The sequence below is a fragment of the Melanostigma gelatinosum genome (assembly GCF_949748355.1).
Source record: "Melanostigma gelatinosum genome assembly, chromosome: 9".
Classification (NCBI taxonomy): Eukaryota; Metazoa; Chordata; class Actinopteri; order Perciformes; family Zoarcidae; genus Melanostigma; species Melanostigma gelatinosum.
In genome coordinates this window covers 218,280-237,436 of record NC_136642.1, presented here as the reverse complement: position 1 = coordinate 237,436, position 19,157 = coordinate 218,280, and the positions used below count along the sequence as shown (strand labels likewise).

The window sequence follows — 19,157 nt, the reverse complement described above, 5'->3', positions numbered from 1 at the left end:
TCAACATCAACACATAAAGGAACACTTCATCCTTCAGTTTATCACAAACATTCATCAACAACACATAAAGGAACACTTCATCCTTCAGTTTATCACAAACATTCATCATCAACACATAAAGGAACACTTCATCCTTCTGTTTATCACAAACATTCATCATCAACACATAAAGGAACACTTCATCCTTCAGTTTATCACAAACATTCATCATCAACACATAAAGGAACACTTCATCCTTCAGTTTATCACAAACATTCAACATCAACACATAAAGGAACACTTCATCCTTCAGTTTATCACAAACATTCATCAACAACACATAAAGGAACACTTCATCCTTCAGTTTATCACAAACATTCATCATCAACACATAAAGGAACACTTCATCCTTCAGTTGATCACAAACATTCATCATCAACACATAAAGGAACACTTCATCCTTCAGTTTATCACAAACATCCAACATCAACACATAAAGGAACACTTCATCCTTCAGTTCATCACAAACATTCAACATCAACACATAAAGGAACACTTCATCCTTCAGTTTATCACAAACATTCATCATCAACACATAAAGGAACACTTCATCCTTCAGTTGATCACAAACATTCATCATCAACACATAAAGGAACACTTCATCCTTCAGTTTATCACAAACATCCAACATCAACACATAAAGGAACACTTCATCCTTCAGTTTATCACAAACATTCAACATCAACACATAAAGGAACACTTCATCCTTCAGTTTATCACAAACATTCATCATCAACACATAAAGGAACACTTCATCCTTCAGTTTATCACAAACATCCAACATCAACACATAAAGGAACACTTCATCCTTCAGTTTATCACAAACATTTGATATGTGACTGTCTGTTACTTCCTGTTTTCTTCATCCTTCTCTTCGTCAGGCTGCTGTAACGTGATCTGTTCAGATAAGACAGGAACTCTGACCAAGAACGAGATGACCGTCACTCAGCTGTTCACGTCGGATGGACTCCACGCTGAGGTGTGAACATCTTTATCATCTCCCTCATAGCTGTGATAATAATAACGTCTCTTCATGAAGTGAAGAGTAAACTGGATATTCATTGTGTTTCATCTTCATTATGAAAATATTCAGCATTTAGATCGATATGTACTTTATTCATCCCCAGGGGGAAATTTGTATGTCACAGCAAGACATACAAAGAAGCAAAGTAACAGAGTAACTAAAATATGAAGTATTAAACAATGCACAATATATACAATAGAATAACAGAGTAGGACAAATTAAATATCAGAATATAGAATATATAAGATAAAACAACAAAAATGCACAGTATATACAATGAAATAGAATGGTGTTAAATTAACTAACAAGGTGAAAAGAGTAGTGCAAAAATCAACCCCAGCAAACAACAGTGTAGCGGTGAGTAGTTATGTGGAGGATGATCTGTTCAGAGGTGATTTATTGTAAAGTCTTATTTCAGAGGGCAGGAATGTTCTCCTGTATCCGGCCTTGTGACAGCGGATCAGTCTGTCCCTGCAGGAGGTGATGGAGAGGGTGGTCCGGGTTATCCAGTATGGATCATAGTTTCTTCAGTGTCCTCTCCACCACCTCTTCCAGATTGTCTTGTTTGCAGCCAATGATGGAGCCGGCCTTCTTAACTAGTTTGTTAAGTCTGTTGGTGTCTCCGGCTCCAATGCTGCTCCCCCAGCAGACTACAGGAGTCCAGTGCACTGACCACAACAGACTGTAGAACATCTCCAGCATCTTGCTGCACACGTTGAAGGATCCAAGTTTCCTCAAGAAGAAGAGTCGACTCCTCCCCTTCTTGTGCACAGTGTTGATGTTGTTCTTCCAGTTCAGTCTGCTGTCGATGGAGACACCAGGTACTTGTCCTCCTCCACCATGTCCACATCCTCTCCCAGAACTCTCAGCGGTTGTGGAGCCGTCGTCTTCCTCCTGAAGTCGACCACCATCTCTCTGGTCTTGGTCACGTTCAGACGCAGGTGATTCCTACCGGCCCACTCCACAAAGTCCTCCACTACTGCCCTGTACTCCTCCTCCCGTCCGTCCCTTACACACCGACCACTGCAGAGTCATCAGAGAACTTCTGCAGATGCATGACCCCGAGTTGTACTGGAAGTCAGTGGTGTACAAGGTGAACAGGAAGGGAGACAGAACAGTTCCCTGTGGGGCTCCAGTATCACTGACCACCGCATCATTCACCTCCCGCAGCTCCTCACTCAGCAGCACTGGTTGGATGGTGTTGAATGCACTGAAGTCAAAGGAAGTGATTCTCACAGAGCCACCGGTTCATCCAGGTGCGACTGAGCTCGTTGCAGCAGGTAGATGATGGCGTCGTCCACCCCCACACGAGGCTGGTATGCAAACTGCAGAGGGTCCAGTGAGGATCTCACCTGCGGCCGGAGGCGAGCCAAGACCAGCCTCTCCAGCACCTTCATCACATGGGATGTGAGGGCAACTGGTCGGTAGTCGTTGAGGCCAGATGGTGTCGTCTTCTTCGGTACAGGAACCAGGCACGACGTCTTCCACAGCACCGGGACTTCCTCCTGCTTCAGGCTCAGGTTGAAGAGGTGTTGAAGGACATTAGACAGCTGGATGGCGCAGGTCTTCAGGACCCTGGGGCTGATGCCATCAGGTCCAGCAGCCTTGCCTTGGTGGAGTCTCTCCAGCTGTCTTCTCACCTGGCCAGTCGTCACAGAGAGGGGGGAGGGGGGTCATAGTCTCGGTGGTGGCAGAGCCCTTTGAAGAGGAGGACTCTGAGTCCATGCAGCTCACCAGGGGGGACAGAGGGGGAGGTGTTTGGGAGGTGTGGTGTGTGGAGGAGACAGATGAGGGCTGTGAGCTAAACCTATTGAAGTGACAGTTTAGCTCGTTGGCCTCTCCAGGGAGCCCCCTGGTTGTCTGCCTCCAACCTTGAAGCCGGTGATCTGCTTCATCCCGTCCACACCTCCTTCACGTTGTTCTGCTGGAGTTTGGCCTCCAGCTTCCTCCTGTAGGAGTCCTTGCACTCCCTGATCATCAACTTCAGGTCACTCTGGACTCTCCTGAGCTCGTCCTTGTCCCCAGACCTGAAAGCTGCTTTCTTCTTGTTCATAAGAGCTTTCAGGTCACTGGTGATCCAAGGTTTATTGTACAGCAGTGTACAGTTCAGGTTGTGATCGGACCTGCAGCTCTGTCAGAAGTAGACTCTGTCTCTCACACTCCAGAGCTGCGAGGCGAGGTGGTGGTACTGGCCTGCTACTTTCCCCAAAATGGAAATACTCTTGTCTCGGTTCCTCAGTTCTCCTCGTCCTCTTTCGAATTTCATGCTGTTACTGTCACTCATCCAGTCAAGCTCACCTTTGCTGTTGTGTATCGCCCACCAGGCCCTCTTGGTGAGTTCCTGGAGGAGCTCGACACATTAGTCTCGCACTTCCATGACGATGGCTTCTCACTCATCCTGCTCGGAGACTTTAACATCCAGACTGATGAGTTAGAACCTCTTCTTTCCTCCCTCTTCTCCTCCGACCCACAAGGCAACAAGCTGGATCTCATCTTCACTAGACTCTGTTCTACTGCTAACCTCTCTGTCACTCTCCTCCAGCTCTCTGACCACTGTCATGTCCTACTCCCTCTCCTCTCCCCCCTTACTTCCTCCACCTACCCACATGGTTTCTCTGTAGTCATCTCCGCTCCCTCTCCCGGCTGATCTTTCCTCTTCTGTTACCTCTGCTCTCCCTGACCCTGAATCCTTCTCTCTGCTATCCCCTGATACTGCTACTGATCTTCTCCTCTCCATCCTTTCCTCTTCTCTGGACAACCTCTGTCCCTTCACCTCCAGGCCTGCACAGCCAACTCCACCTGCCCCACGGCTGTCGGACTCAGTGCGGACTGACAGACGGAGTCTAAGAGAGGCTGAGCGTAAATGAAGGAAAGGCAAACTCCCAGAGGACCTTCTTAACTTCCTATCTCTTCTTTCCACTTGTTCCTCCTCTCTATCTACTGCTAAAGCTGCTATCTTCTGCTCTAAAATCATAACCTCTGCTTCCAATCCTAAAAAACTCTTCGAAACGTTCTCTTCACTCCTCCAACCCCCCCCCCCCCCCCCCCCCCTCCTACCTCCCTTCTCTCTGACGATTTCGCCAACTTCTTTGACAAGAAGGTAAATGATATCAGGTCCTCCTTCTCTCAGCCCCCCGGTCCCTGTCCATCCTCTCCCTCACTCTCTGTGTCCCTGTCCACCATCTCCAGCTCTTCCCCCTCAGCTCTCCCTCCCCTCTTCTTACCCCATCTTGCTCCCCTCTCCCCCAACGAGGTCCTCAGCCTTGTTACATCTAACCTCCCCCCCACGTGCTCCCTTGACCCGATCCCCTCTCCTCTTCTTCAGTCTATTGCGATTGAACTCCTTCCTTTCCTCACCCACCTCATCAACACATCTCTTGCTTTCCCACGGCTTTCAAGACTGCCAGAGTCCCCCCCTTATGAAGAAACCATCACGTGACCCCCCCCTTTGTGCATACCGCCATCTACTGTACCGGAGTGCACTGTTCTGACAATAAAATAATAAAATAAAATAATATATATATAAATAACTAAAGAAATAAACCTAAACAACACTTACTAACAACTAAATCCTACGGTCTAATCCCGTTTCTTTCCATGGAGGGACTTAGGACCCAGGGGAATGTAGGTGAAGAAAACAGGAAGTTACGGAACGGAAGACACGCCACACAAACAGCTGTTCACCACTCGTTGGCCGGCCGTTTCTTCTCAGCGTTAATTAATTAATGCTTTAACGCGCAAAATAAATCCCGTGATATACCGTGAAACCGCCAGAGTCTTACAAAATACCGTGATATGCATTTTTGGTCATACCACCCAGCACTAACGAGCAGGTACTCGTCTTCTTCATTATCTGTTGATGAAAGCACAGACAACACGGATACATCATCTATCATGTTCATCAGACCTGACTCTCAGTGAGCAGCTCTTGGATGTAGCTGCATGCACAGGACGACGACAGGGAGGAACATTAGTGATGCAGAGAGGTGAACAAACAGCTTTGAACAACGTTAATGTCAGAACTTGTGTTTGATATTTGTCTTTGTTATTTTCTTTAATAGTTTGATCTTTGATAGTCATGTGGGTTTCTTAACCCTCAATTAAAATGATTTATGTTATAATAACAGAAATGTGTTTAAATATCATTTTTCATTTGTATAACTGCATGTACAATATGTTTACACTTGAATAAACAATAATCAAATGCAGAGAGTTATTGAACAATATGTTAGGAGAAGTTAGTTTTACAGTCTTACAGTTACAACCGGCCCTTTGAGGGACCGTGATGCTGATGTGGCCCAGAGTGAGATGAGTTTGACAGCCCTCCTGTAAGAGCATCCAGTGTGAGACTCTGGTGCTAGTCTACAGGGCAGTGAAAGGAACAGCTCCTTCCTGTCTCCAGGTCGTGGTCAAGCCCTACACCCCCGCCCGACCTCTTCTCTCTGCTGCCTCGGGGCGATCGGTCGCCCCGTCGCTCAGAGGTCCCTGCGGCCGATCGACCCGGTCGCGTCTGTTTCCTGTCCTGACCCCTCAGTGGTGGAATGAACTCCCCACTGACCTCAGGACAGCAGAGTCCTGCCCATCTTTCATCAGGCTGAAGACTCACCTCTTCAAGAAGGCCTACCTGAGCCTTCACTCACCACTTACTGTATTCATACTAGCTTATTGCACTTATTGTATTCATATTAGTTTGTGGCACTTATTGCATTGGTTTGTTTCTGCACTGTACGTTGGTCTGGTTTATGCTCTTAGATGCTTGTTTGAAGAAAGGAGAAGCAGTTATGACTTCTGGTGACTAGTTGTTCTCTCAAACCGATGTTGAATGCACGTATTGTAAGTTGCTTTGGAGAAAAGCGTCTGCTGAATGACTGTAATGTAATGTTTAACCCCACATTTTGTCTTGCAGGTGACGGGCGTTGGCTACAATGGAGCAGGAGAAGTCCTGCTGGACGGAGACGTCGTCCACGGCTTCTCATGTCCGTCCATCAGCAAGATCGTTGAGGTGAGTCAACGTCCACTGAACCCTCTTTACTCATGTGGTTCATGTAAAATGATGACGTGTGTGTCATCAGGTGGGCTGTGTGTGTAACGACTCAGTCATCAGGAATCACAACGTCCTGGGTCGACCTACAGAAGGAGCTCTCATCGCCCTCTCTATGAAGGTAAGACTCTCACCTGTGAACAAGTATTACTGCACCGTATACATACTGTATGCACATACATACATATATATAGCTGTGGACCTGAACTGGTCCAGATGTGGTCCTGATCCAGATGTGGTTGTGTGTGTTCCAGATGGGTCTGGAGAGCCTGCAGCAGGAGTACGTCCGTCTGGAGGAGCGTCCCTTCAGCTCAGAGCAGAAGTGGATGTCTGTCCGCTGTGTTCACCGCACGCTGAAGGTCACATGACTCCTTCTTTATCCATCGATCCGCCGATCAATGACCGATCAATAACTGATCCTGGTCTGTGTCTCCCCCCTCAGGATAAACCAGGAGTGATCTTCATGAAAGGAGCTTATGAGCAGGTGATCGTCCTCTGCAGCTCCTACAACAGCAGAGGAAGTACTCTGTCTCTGAGTGCCCAGCAGAGGGAGCTGTACCAGCAGCAGATCAGCTACATGGGGTCTGCTGGTCTCAGAGGTGTGTGTGTGTATGTGTGTGTGTGTGTGTGTATGTGTATGTGTATGTGTGTGTGTGTGTGTGAGAGAGAGATATTTGAGCTCATTGGTCAGTGTCCTGCTTATATTTTATTTTATATTTTCTGTAAATTGAATTTGTTTCTACTTTTCATTGTTGATTGATGTTAAATGTTACGCACCTCCCGTCATGTCAAATTCCTTGTATGTTGAACATACAATGGCAATAAACTGATTCTGGTTCTGATTCTGTAGTTCTGGCCTTTGCGTCCGGGTCTCAGATGGGGAACCTGACCTTTCTGGGTCTGGTGGGCATCATCGACCCCCCAAGGTCAGGGGTCAAAGAGGCTGTGGGGATGCTCATCAGCTCTGGAGTCGCCATCAAGATGATCACTGGAGACTCTCAGGAGACAGCCGTGTCCATAGGTGAGGAACAGATAATCATCATTATCATCACTATTATCACTATTATTATCATCATCATCAATATTATCACCATCATCATCAGTACAAATCATGACATCAGAACAAGCTAAATTAATTACTATATTGATTAAATAGTTATAGTGAAAGCAGCTGTCCAGAGTTTAAAACTAAAAACCTGAAATTCAGTTAAAAATGATTATTAGTTGTATGATTAGAGTTCAATCGATCAATGACAATAATCAAAAATCAATCTTAAATTCCTGCAAGACGACTTTCTCACTTTGATTTCCTTCTTGAAAATGTTTCTTTGTGTTCTAGTCCACGATAGTGATCTGTAGTCAATAAGTCCACGATAGTGATCTGTAGTCAATAAGTCCACGATAGTGATCTGTAGTCAATAAGTCCACGATAGTGATCTGTAGTCAATAAGTCCACGATAGTGATCTGTAGTCAATAAGTCCACGATAGTGATCTGTAGTCAATAAGTCCACGATAGTGATCTGTAATCAATAAGTCCACGATAGTGATCTGTAGTCAATAAGTCCACGATAGTGATCTGTAGTCAATAAGTCCACGATAGTGATCTGTAGTCAATAAGTCCACGATAGTGATCTGTAATCAATAAGTCCACGATAGTGATCTGTAGTCAATAAGTCCACGATAGTGATCTGTAATCAATAAGTCCACGATAGTGATCTGGAATCAAGTCCACGATAGTGATCTGAAATCAATAAGTCCACGATAGTGATCTGAAATCAATAAGTCCACGATAGTGATCTGTAATCAATAAGTCCACGATAGTGATCTGTAATCAATAAGTCCACGATAGTGATCTGTAATCAATAAGTCCACGATAGTGATCTGTAATCAATAAGTCCACGATAGTGATCTGTAATCAATAAGTCCACGATAGTGATCTGTAGTCAATAAGTCCACGATAGTGATCTGTAATCAATAAGTCCACGATAGTGATCTGTAGTCAATAAGTCCACGATAGTGATCTGTAGTCAATAAGTCCACGATAGTGATCTGTAATCAATAAGTCCACGATAGTGATCTGGAATCAAGTCCACGATAGTGATCTGAAATCAATAAGTCCACGATAGTGATCTGTAATCAATAAGTCCACGATAGTGATCTGTAATCAATAAGTCCACGATAGTGATCTGTAATCAATAAGTCCACGATAGTGATCTGTAATCAATAAGTCCACGATAGTGATCTGTAATCAATAAGTCCACGATAGTGATCTGGAATCAAGTCCACGATAGTGATCTGTAGTCAATAAGTCCACGATAGTGATCTGTAATCAATAAGTCCACGATAGTGATCTGTAGTCAATAAGTCCACGATAGTGATCTGTAATCAATAAGTCCACGATAGTGATCTGGAATCAAGTCCACGATAGTGATCTGAAATCAATAAGTCCACGATAGTGATCTGTAATCAATAAGTCCACGATAGTGATCTGTAATCAATAAGTCCACGATAGTGATCTGTAATCAATAAGTCCACGATAGTGATCTGTAATCAATAAGTCCACGATAGTGATCTGGAATCAAGTCCACGATAGTGATCTGGAATCAATAAGTCCACGATAGTGATCTGTAATCAATAAGTCCACGATAGTGGTCTGTAATCAATAAGTCCACGATAGTGGTCTGTAATCAATAAGTCCACGATAGTGATCTGTAATCAATAAGTCCACGATAGTGATCTGTAGTCAATAAGTCCACGATAGTGATCTGTAATCAATAAGTCCACGATAGTGATCTGTAATCAATAAGTCCACGATAGTGATCTGTAATCAATAAGTCCACGATAGTGATCTGTAATCAATAAGTCCACGATAGTGATCTGGAATCAAGTCCACGATAGTGATCTGTAGTCAATAAGTCCACGATAGTGATCTGTAATCAATAAGTCCACGATAGTGATCTGTAGTCAATAAGTCCACGATAGTGATCTGTAATCAATAAGTCCACGATAGTGATCTGGAATCAAGTCCACGATAGTGATCTGAAATCAATAAGTCCACGATAGTGATCTGTAATCAATAAGTCCACGATAGTGATCTGTAATCAATAAGTCCACGATAGTGATCTGTAATCAATAAGTCCACGATAGTGATCTGTAATCAATAAGTCCACGATAGTGATCTGGAATCAAGTCCACGATAGTGATCTGGAATCAATAAGTCCACGATAGTGATCTGTAATCAATAAGTCCACGATAGTGGTCTGTAATCAATAAGTCCACGATAGTGGTCTGTAATCAATAAGTCCACGATAGTGGTCTGTAATCAATAAGTCCACGATAGTGATCTGTAGTCAATAAGTCCACGATAGTGATCTGTAGTCAATAAGTCCACGATAGTGATCTGTAGTCAATAAGTCCACGATAGTGATCTGTAGTCAATAAGTCCACGATAGTGATCTGTAGTCAATAAGTCCACGATAGTGATCTGTAGTCAATAAGTCCACGATAGTGATCTGTAGTCAATAAGTCCCCGATAGTGATCTGTAGTCAATAAGTCCCCGATAGTGATCTGTAGTCAATAAGTCCACGATAGTGATCTGTAATCAATAAGTCCACGATAGTGATCTGTAATCAATAAGTCCACGATAGTGATCTGTAGTCAATAAGTCCCCGATAGTGATCTGTAGTCAATAAGTCCACGATAGTGATCTGTAATCAATAAGTCCACGATAGTGATCTGTAATCAATAAGTCCACGATAGTGATCTGTAGTCAATAAGTCCACGATAGTGATCTGTAGACAATAAGTCCACGATAGTGATCTGTAGTCAATAAGTCCACGATAGTGATCTGTAGTCAATAAGTCCACGATAGTGATCTGTAGACAATAAGTCCACGATTGTGATTGTGTTGGTGATTGTGTTGGTGTTGGTGATGGTGTTGGTGATCGTCCTCCTGTGTCTCTGCAGCCAGTCGTCTGGGTCTCTTCTCTAAAGGATCCCAGTGTTTGTCTGGAGACGAGGTCGACCACATGGACCTGCAGCAGCTGTCTCACATCGTCCTAAGGGTGAGACAGTTTTTATTATTCGTCCTCACGCACATGAAGACGCACATGAAGACATGAAAACACGCACATGAAGACGCACACAGGAGTTAGTGTCTCTTGTCTCCACAGATATCCGTCTTCTATCGAGCGAGTCCTCGACACAAGCTGAAGATCGTCAAGGTGAGCAGAAGGACAGAAACACCTGAAGGAGTGAGAACTCCTTTAGATGATACACCATGAGGTCATAGGTCACATGAGTTCATATAAATGGGTTCTGATGTCTTCAGGGTCCACCTTTAGTAAACAGAGCTGTGATGACCGGTTCAGATGAGGACGAGCTGTAAACGATCCTCATGTCAGAACATTAAACTTCTCTCATGAGTGAGTCAGAACATTAAACTTCTCTCCTCATGAGTGAGTCAGAACATTGAACTTCTCTCCTCATGAGTGAGTCAGAACATTAAACTTCTCTCATGAGTGAGTCAGAACATTGAACTTCTCTCCTCATGAGTGAGTCAGAACATTAAACTGCTCTCATGAGTGAGTCAGAACATTAAACTGCTCTCATGAGTGAGTCAGAGCATTGAACTCCTCATGAGTTAGTCAGAACATTAAACTTCTCTCATGAGTGAGTCAGAACATTGAACTTCTCTCATGAGTGAGTCAGAACATTGAACTTCTCTCATGAGTGAGTCAGAACATTGAACTTCTCTCATGAGTGAGTCAGAACATTGAACTTCTCTCATCATGAGTGAGTCAGAACATTGAACTTCTCTCCTCATGAGTGAGTCAGAACATTGAACTTCTCTCCTCATGAGTGAGTCAGAACATTGAACTTCTCTCCTCATGAGTGAGTCAGAACATTGAACTTCTCTCCTCATGAGTGAGTCAGAACATTAAACATCTCTCATCATGAGTGAGTCAGAACATTAAACTTCTCTCATCATGAGTGAGTCAGAACATTAAACTTCTCTCATCATGAGTGAGTCAGAACATTAAACTTCTCTCATCATGAGTGAGTCAGAACATTAAACTTCTCTCATCATGAGTGAGTCAGAACATTAAACTTCTCTCATCATGAGTGAGTCAGAACATTAAACTTCTCTCATCATGAGTGAGTCAGAACATTAAACTTCTCTCCTCATGAGTGAGTCAGAACATTGGACTTCTCTCCTCATGAGTGAGTCAGAACATTGAACTTCTCTCCTCATGAGTGAGTCAGAACATTGAACTTCTCTCCTCATGAGTGAGTCAGAACATTGAACTTCTCTCCTCATGAGTGAGTCAGAACATTGAACTTCTCTCATCATGAGTGAGTCAGAACATTGAACTTCTCTCATCATGAGTGAGTCAGAACATTGAACGTCTCTCATCATGAGTGAGTCAGAACATTGAACGTCTCTCATCATGAGTGAGTCAGAACATTGAACGTCTCTCATCATGAGTGAGTCAGAACATTGAACTTCTCTCCTCATGAGTGAGTCAGAACATTGAACTTCTCTCCTCATGAGTGAGTCAGAACATTGAACTCCTCATGAGTGAGTCAGAACATTAAACTCCCCATGAGTGAGTCAGAACATTGAACTCCCCATGAGTGAGTCAGAACATTGAACTCCCCATGAGTGAGTCAGAACATTAAACTCCCCATGAGTGAGTCAGAACATTGAACTCCCCATGAGTGAGTCAGAACATTAAACTTCTCTCCTCATGAGTGAGTCAGAACATTGAACTTCTCATGAGTGAGTCAGAACATTAAACTTCTCATGAGTGAGTCAGAACATTAAACTTCTCATGAGTGAGTCAGAACATTAAACTTCTCTCCTCATGAGTGAGTCAGAACATTAAACCTCTCTCCTCATGAGTGAGTCAGAACATTGAACTTCTCTCCTCAGTCCCTCCAGAACATCGGTGCCGTGGTCGCCATGACAGGCGACGGGGTGAACGACGCCGTGGCTCTGAAGGCTGCCGACATCGGCGTGGCGATGGGCCAGACGGGCACTGACGTCTGCAAAGAAGCGGCCGACATGATCCTGGTGGACGACGACTTCCAGACCATCATGTGAGTCTTAAAGAGACAGTGCACCTGTAAATGGAGCAGAGGATCAGTATGAGTTCTATCTAGAATGTGTTCTCTTCCTTCATTGTACCTCACAGAACTCAGTCGCTGGTTGCGTAGTTTGTTATTTAATGGATCTGACTGAACTCTTTAAAACATCCAAACTTCTCCTTGAGTGACGTTTTGTTCTGTTTCCAGGTCGGCCATCGAGGAAGGAAAAGGAATTTATAACAACATTAAAAACTTTGTGCGCTTCCAGCTGAGCACGTGAGTGAAAACAGACTAAATTCAAGTTGTAACACAATCAGAATCTCTTTGTTTCTCATACGTTTAGATGAAGTTTTAAATAAAGTTTCACTGCTGTTCTCCAGGAGCATCGCAGCTCTGACGCTCATCTCCTTGGCAACACTGATGAACTTCCCCAACCCGCTGAACGCCATGCAGATCCTGTGGATCAACATCATCATGGACGGCCCCCCCGCCCAGAGGTACAGGGGCATCATGGGAAGTGTAGTGTTAAGGAGTCAGTGCCCTCTACAGTTAAACGTTGCACATGATTCCAGTGTATTGAGCGTTTCTGTTAGCGCCGCCAGCTAGCATCAGCCGGCGCCATGTTGAGAGCCGTGTGGAGGCAATAGAAATATTAATGACATCATCTGAATAGAATAGACGATCATTTTTATGAGTTTGCTTTATTTTCATAACCACAACTTCGACTCGTTTCCGTTGAAAATCTTAGTTCTCAGGCCAATAATGCTCATTGAACATGTTTAAAATGAGAATCTGAGACAGCTTATCAATAAATAAAATGTAAAATGATAGATATTTTCATGGGCTGTCAGTATTTCTAAAACTGTGGTCAGTGTCGTCCATCAGAAGATTTTAATGTTTCTGATTTGGACCCGACCCAAACGTTTCCTCTAAGCTTGTTAGACAGAACCGACTTGTTTTGTGACCGAGTGTTTGTGGTAGTTTGGGCGTAGAGCCGGTGGACCCTGATGTCATCAGGCAGCCGCCCCGTAACGTCAGAGACAGCATCATCACTCGCAGTCTGCTCATGAAAGTGCTGGTGTCGGCGCTCGTCATCGTCTGTGGGACGCTGTTCGTCTTCTGGAGAGAGGTGCATCACTTCCTGTTTCTGATGTTTACAGAGTCACTGTATTCACCATGTTCATGTGAAATAACTAGTAAAGACATCATGCAGTAATATAGAAATAGGTCACATTAGTGAACGTTGTGCTTGTCGTTGGTTTCCAGTTGCAGGACAACGTGATCACTCCTCGAGACACCACCATGACCTTCACCTGCTTCGTCTTCTTCGACATGTTCAATGCTTTGAGCTCTCGATCACAGGTAGACCTCAGACTCTTCAGCTGGTTCAAGTAGTCTGAAGAAAACCTCAGACTCTTCAGCTGGTTTAAGTAGTCTGAAGAAGACCTCAGACTCTTCAGCTGGTTTAAGTAGTCTGAAGAAGACCTCAGACTCTTCAGCTGGTTTAAGTAGTCTGAAGAATACCTCAGACTCTAAGGCTGGTTTAAGTAGTCTGAAGAAAACCTCAGACTCTTCAGCTGGTTTAAGTAGTCTGAAGAATACCTCAGACTCTTCAGCTGGTTTAAGTAGTCTGAAGAAGACCTCAGACTCTTCAGCTGGTTTAAGTAGTCTGAAGAAAACCTCAGACTCTTCAGCTGGTTTAAGTAGTCTGAAGAAGACCTCAGACTCTTCAGCTGGTTTAAGTAGTCTGAAGAAGACCTCAGACTCTAAGGCTGGTTTAAGTAGTCTGAAGAAAACCTCAGACTCTTCAGCTGGTTTAAGTAGTCTGAAGAATACCTCAGACTCTTCAGCTGGTTTAAGTAGTCTGAAGAAGACCTCAGACTCTTCAGCTGGTTTAAGTAGTCTGAAGAAGACCTCAGACTCTTCAGCTGGTTTAAGTAGTCTGAAGAAGACATCAGACCAACCTTCATCACGTCTGTCAGTCAGGATTCAACATCTTCATTCAAAACATGCAGAATGTTTGTTGTTTAGACGAACATGATCAGAACTAGTTTCTAATAATACACCAGGTAGACATGTTGGAAATTAAATTATGTCTCTGATTCAGCTGTTTGATCCTGGTACTGCTGATCAATACTAGTCCTGATCTCTGGTCCTGGTTACTGGTGATCAATACTAGTCCTGGTCTATGGTGATCAATACTAGTCCTGATCTCTGGTTACTGGTGATCATATACTGGTCCTGATCTCTGGTTTTGATTACTGGTGATCATATACTCGTCCTGATCTATGGTTCTGGTCCCCCTCAGACCCGTATGGTCCATGAACTGGGTCTGTGCAGTAACAAGACCTTCTGCTATGCCGTCCTGGCCTCCATCATGGGTCAGATGTTGGTCATCTACTTCCCTCCTCTACAGAACGTCTTCCAGACGGAGAGCCTCAGCCTCTTTGGTCAGTACTAGTACAACTTAGAGGTACTTCTACTGTCTTACTTTATACTTATACTGTAGTATTTACATCTTACTTTATACTACTACTGCACTACGTTTATCTGACAGCTTTACTTCTTTTACAAGACTTTATTCTGACAGACGTAGACTAGATCAACAGGGACGTAGAAAAGATCAACAGACTTTATTCTAACAGACGTAGACTCGATCAACAGGGACGTAGAAAAGATCAACAGACTTTATTCTAACATACGTAGACCAGATCAACAGACTTTATTCTAACAGACATAGACCAGATCAACAGACTTTATTCTAACATACGTAGACCAGATCAACAGACTTTATTCTAACAGACGTAGACCAGATCAACAGACTTTATTCTAACAGACGTAGACCAGATCAACAGACTTTATTCTAACAGACGTAGACCAGATCAACAGACTTTATTCTAACAGACGTAGACCAGATCAACAGACTTTATTCTAACAGACGTAGACCAGATCAATAGACTTTATTCTAACAGACATAGACCAGATCAACAGACTTTATTCTAACAGACGTAGACCAGATCAACAGACTTTATTCTAACAGACGTAGACCAGACCAACAGACTTTATTCTAACAGACGTAGACTCGATCAACAGGGACGTAGAAAAGATCAACAGACTTTATTCTAACAGACGTAGACCAGATCAACAGACTTTATTCTAACATACGTAGACCAGATCAACAGACTTTATTCTAACATACGTAGACCAGATAAACAGACTTTATTCTCACAGACGTAGACCAGATCAACATACTTTATTCTAACAGACGTAGACCAGACCAACAGACTTTATTCTAACAGACGTAGACCAGATCAACAGACTTTATTCTAACAGACGTAGACCAGATCAACAGACTTTATTCTAACATACGTAGACCAGATCAACAGACTTTATTCTAACAGACGTAGACCAGATCAACAGACTTTATTCTAACATACGTAGACCAGATCAACAGACTTTATTCTAACAGACGTAGACCAGATCAACAGACTTTATTCTAACAGACGTAGACCAGATCAACAGATTTTATTCTAACAGACGTAGACCAGATCAACAGATTTTATTCTAACAGACGTAGACCAGATCAACAGACTTTATTCTAACAGACGTAGACCAGACCAACAGACTTTATTCTAACAGACGTAGACCAGATCAACAGACTTTATTCTAACAGACGTAGACCAGATCAACAGACTTTATTCTAACATACGTAGACCAGATCAACAGACTTTATTCTAACAGACATAGACCAGATCAACAGACTTTATTCTAACATACGTAGACCAGATCAACAGACTTTATTCTAACAGACGTAGACCAGATCAACAGACTTTATTCTAACATACGTAGACCAGATAAACAGACTTTATTCTAACATACGTAGACCAGATCAACAGACTTTATTCTAACAGACATAGACCAGATCAACAGACTTTATTCTAACAGACGTAGACCAGATCAACAGACTTTATTCTAACAGACGTAGACCAGATCAACAGATTTGATTCTAACAGACGTAGACCAGATCAACAGATTTTATTCTAACAGACGTAGACCAGATCAACAGACTTTATTCTAACATACGTAGACCAGATCAACAGACTTTATTCTAACAGACGTAGACCAGATCAACAGACTTTATTCTAACAGATGTAGACCAGATCAACAAACTTTATTCTAACAGACGTAGACCAGATCAACAGATTTTAGTCTTACAGACGTAGACTAGATCAACAGACTTTATTCTAACAGACGTAGACCAGATCAACAGATTTTATTCTAACAGACGTAGACCAGATCAACAGACTTTATTCTAACAGACGTAGACCAGATCAATAGACTTTATTCTAACAGACATAGACCAGATCAACAGACTTTATTCTAACAGACGTAGACCAGATCAACAGATTTTATTCTAACAGACGTAGACCAGATCAACAGACTTTATTCTAACAGACGTAGACCAGATCAACAGACTTTATTCTAACAGACGTAGACCAGATCAACAGACTTTATTCTAACAGACGTAGACCAGATCAACAGACTTTATTCTAACAGACGTAGACCAGATCAACAGACTTTATTCTAACAGACGTAGACCAGATCAACAGACTTTATTCTAACAGACGTAGACCAGATCAACAGACTTTATTCTAACATACGTAGACCAGATCAACAGACTTTATTCTAACAGACGTAGACCAGATCAACAGACTTTATTCTAACATACGTAGACCAGATCAACAGACTTCATTCTAACAGACGTAGACCAGATCAACAGGTGTTGAGTTAACGTGTCCTGATCCTCCTCAGACCTGCTGTTCCTCGTGACTTTGACCTCCTCGGTGTGTCTGGTCTCTGAGGCCATAAAGATTTTGGAGAGGTGGAGAGGAGCCGAGAAGAGTCGTCCCTCCGACTGCTTCCACGAGGTATGACCTCCCCCCCCGCCCTCTGGAGGACTGTGAGGCTGAAGAGGAGGATGAGTGTTCTGGTTCTTTGAGAGTGAGAGGTCCTCAGGAGAAACTCTGGTCTGGGACTGGAGGAACCTGGTGGTTCTGAGCCAGTATCAGCTGCTGGGTGTAGATCCTGACTCTCTGGAGGAACCACCTCACCTCCCAGTCTGCTCCTCTGATTCAGGACCAGCTCTTTGAAGAAAACCCTGTGAAGAGTCGAGTAGAGACGTGTGCAATTCTTCTTTTTTAATCTGGTGGTTAGAAGGTGTCGACCACTATTCGGTCTACTGTGGGTTCCTCTAGAAGGTTTAGAGTTTAGGGTTAGTGGAGATGTAACGGGACAAAACTGCTTTTAGCTTCAGCTCTTTGTTTCTTTAGGTCCTCATTTCTGCTGCAGACATGAAGCTCTGAAACATTCAGTCTGTGACATCCAGAAGGTTATTTAACTGTGTGCACATAACATAAATATTACTTTAACATGGAGAATACAAAGCTTTGATCTTCTGTCTTCAACTGTGGAAGTCTAAGAAATCAATGACTTCTCATTAGAGCCACTCGAGGTGTGTGTGTGTGTGTGTGTGTGTGTGTGTGTGTGTGTGTGTGTGTGTGTGTGTGTGTGTGTGTGTGTGTGTGTGTGTGTGTGTGTGTGTGTGTGTGTGTGTGTGTGTGTGTGTGTGTGTGTGTGTGTGTGTGTGTGTGTGTGTGTGTGTGTGTGTGTGTGTGTGTGTGTGTGTGTGTGTGTGTGTGTGTGATTTTACGAGGGGAAAAACTTGGAAGGAAGTATTGTTTGTTCCCTTTGATCGGTTCAACATCATGAACGCTGCCGGTAAACAGGAAGTGTGTCTGTGATGTTTAACATTATTCTCTTCAATCAGCTGATCAACGCAACCAAAGTTAAGCCGTCGGGTTCCTCGACTAGTTTTTGTTCTCATAAATCTGATTCTTCATGACTTTAATCTTAGTTTATTGTTCCTTGAATATTAACAGCATTAATGTGTTTTTTTAATCTGATGGAAGTCTGCAGACTGAAAACATCGTTCATAAAGATGAAATTGCTTATTTATGTTTAAATTCAGTTTGTCGTTACATTTTATAATCTGACCGTTTTACATTTGTTATTATTACAATTCTTTTTATTAAAACAAGAGATTAAGATTACATTGTAAAATATCTGTAAATTGATTATTAATGTAGTTTTCATTTTGGCATTAATTCAAACAATGAAAGTAAAATTTGATATATTTGTTTCTTTACTTCCATTTAGTTCCGACAGCTATTTTTTTTTCCGATGTTGATTTATTGATCAGTCAGTAAACGGTTGTCTGATGTCGTCATTTCCGTTTGCTAATCAACGATGCTAATGTTAGCTACATGCGCTGGCTAACCTGATTAGCACGAGTTAGCTCACACGAGTCAGTTTGGTTTGGCAGCTCGGTTAATCTTATGATTATTGTTATTAAATTATTTAGTTCATAAATCAGACGAAGAAGAACTTCAGTAAATCTTTTTTGTTTCTTTGGACCAAATGACCAAACTACAGGAATGAAACTGACCTTTAATACGAGGAGACGTTCCGTTACTCCGCCACTGTGTGTTTATGTTTCTGCTTTATTTCAATAAAGATACTTTGGTGACATCACGTTCTCTCACCATATTCTCTTCTCATGTTCTTTCATCCCGTTCTGATCACGTTCTCTCATCACATCCTCACCATGTTCTCACATGTTATCATTTTCTCATCATGTTCTCTCATCACGTTCAATCGTGTTCTCTCACCATATTCTCCTATGTTCTCTCATCACATCCTCACCATGTTCTCGTCACATTCTCGTATCATGTTCTCTCATCAGGTTCTTTCAAGTTCGCTCATTTTCTCATCAGGTTCTCTCGTCATGTTCTCTCATCACATTTTCATCAGGTTCTATCGTGTTCTCTCACGTTATATCATGTTCTCTCATCGCATTCTATCACGTCTCATCACATTCTCATGTTCTCATCTGGTTCTTTTA

The 19,157-nt window shown here is 42.8% G+C and overlaps 1 protein-coding gene across 2 annotated transcripts in view; it reads left to right on the top strand.

Moving 5' to 3' along the window:
- The window catches only part of atp2c1 (ATPase secretory pathway Ca2+ transporting 1), a 36,726-nt gene extending 17,929 nt beyond the window's left edge, over positions 1 to 18,797 (top strand). Inside the window, exons 13-27 of one of the 2 annotated variants that reach the window (XM_079276036.1) lie at positions 921 to 1,018; positions 5,970 to 6,065; positions 6,136 to 6,225; positions 6,359 to 6,463; positions 6,547 to 6,703; positions 6,955 to 7,125; positions 10,073 to 10,170; positions 10,279 to 10,329; positions 12,042 to 12,208; positions 12,404 to 12,472; positions 12,577 to 12,693; positions 13,178 to 13,325; positions 13,463 to 13,558; positions 14,505 to 14,646; positions 17,009 to 18,797. In XM_079276036.1, coding sequence (XP_079132162.1) covers positions 921 to 1,018; positions 5,970 to 6,065; positions 6,136 to 6,225; positions 6,359 to 6,463; positions 6,547 to 6,703; positions 6,955 to 7,125; positions 10,073 to 10,170; positions 10,279 to 10,329; positions 12,042 to 12,208; positions 12,404 to 12,472; positions 12,577 to 12,693; positions 13,178 to 13,325; positions 13,463 to 13,558; positions 14,505 to 14,646; positions 17,009 to 17,130 — 1,727 coding nt within the window. In that variant the 3' untranslated portion in view covers positions 17,131 to 18,797. Of the gene's footprint in view, positions 1 to 920; positions 1,019 to 5,969; positions 6,066 to 6,135; positions 6,226 to 6,358; positions 6,464 to 6,546; positions 6,704 to 6,954; positions 7,126 to 10,072; positions 10,171 to 10,278; positions 10,330 to 12,041; positions 12,209 to 12,403; positions 12,473 to 12,576; positions 12,694 to 13,177; positions 13,326 to 13,462; positions 13,559 to 14,504; positions 14,670 to 17,008 lie in introns of both variants that reach the window. The other variant, XM_079276037.1, reaches the window with a different exon arrangement.
- The last annotated feature ends 360 nt before the right edge of the window (positions 18,798 to 19,157 follow it).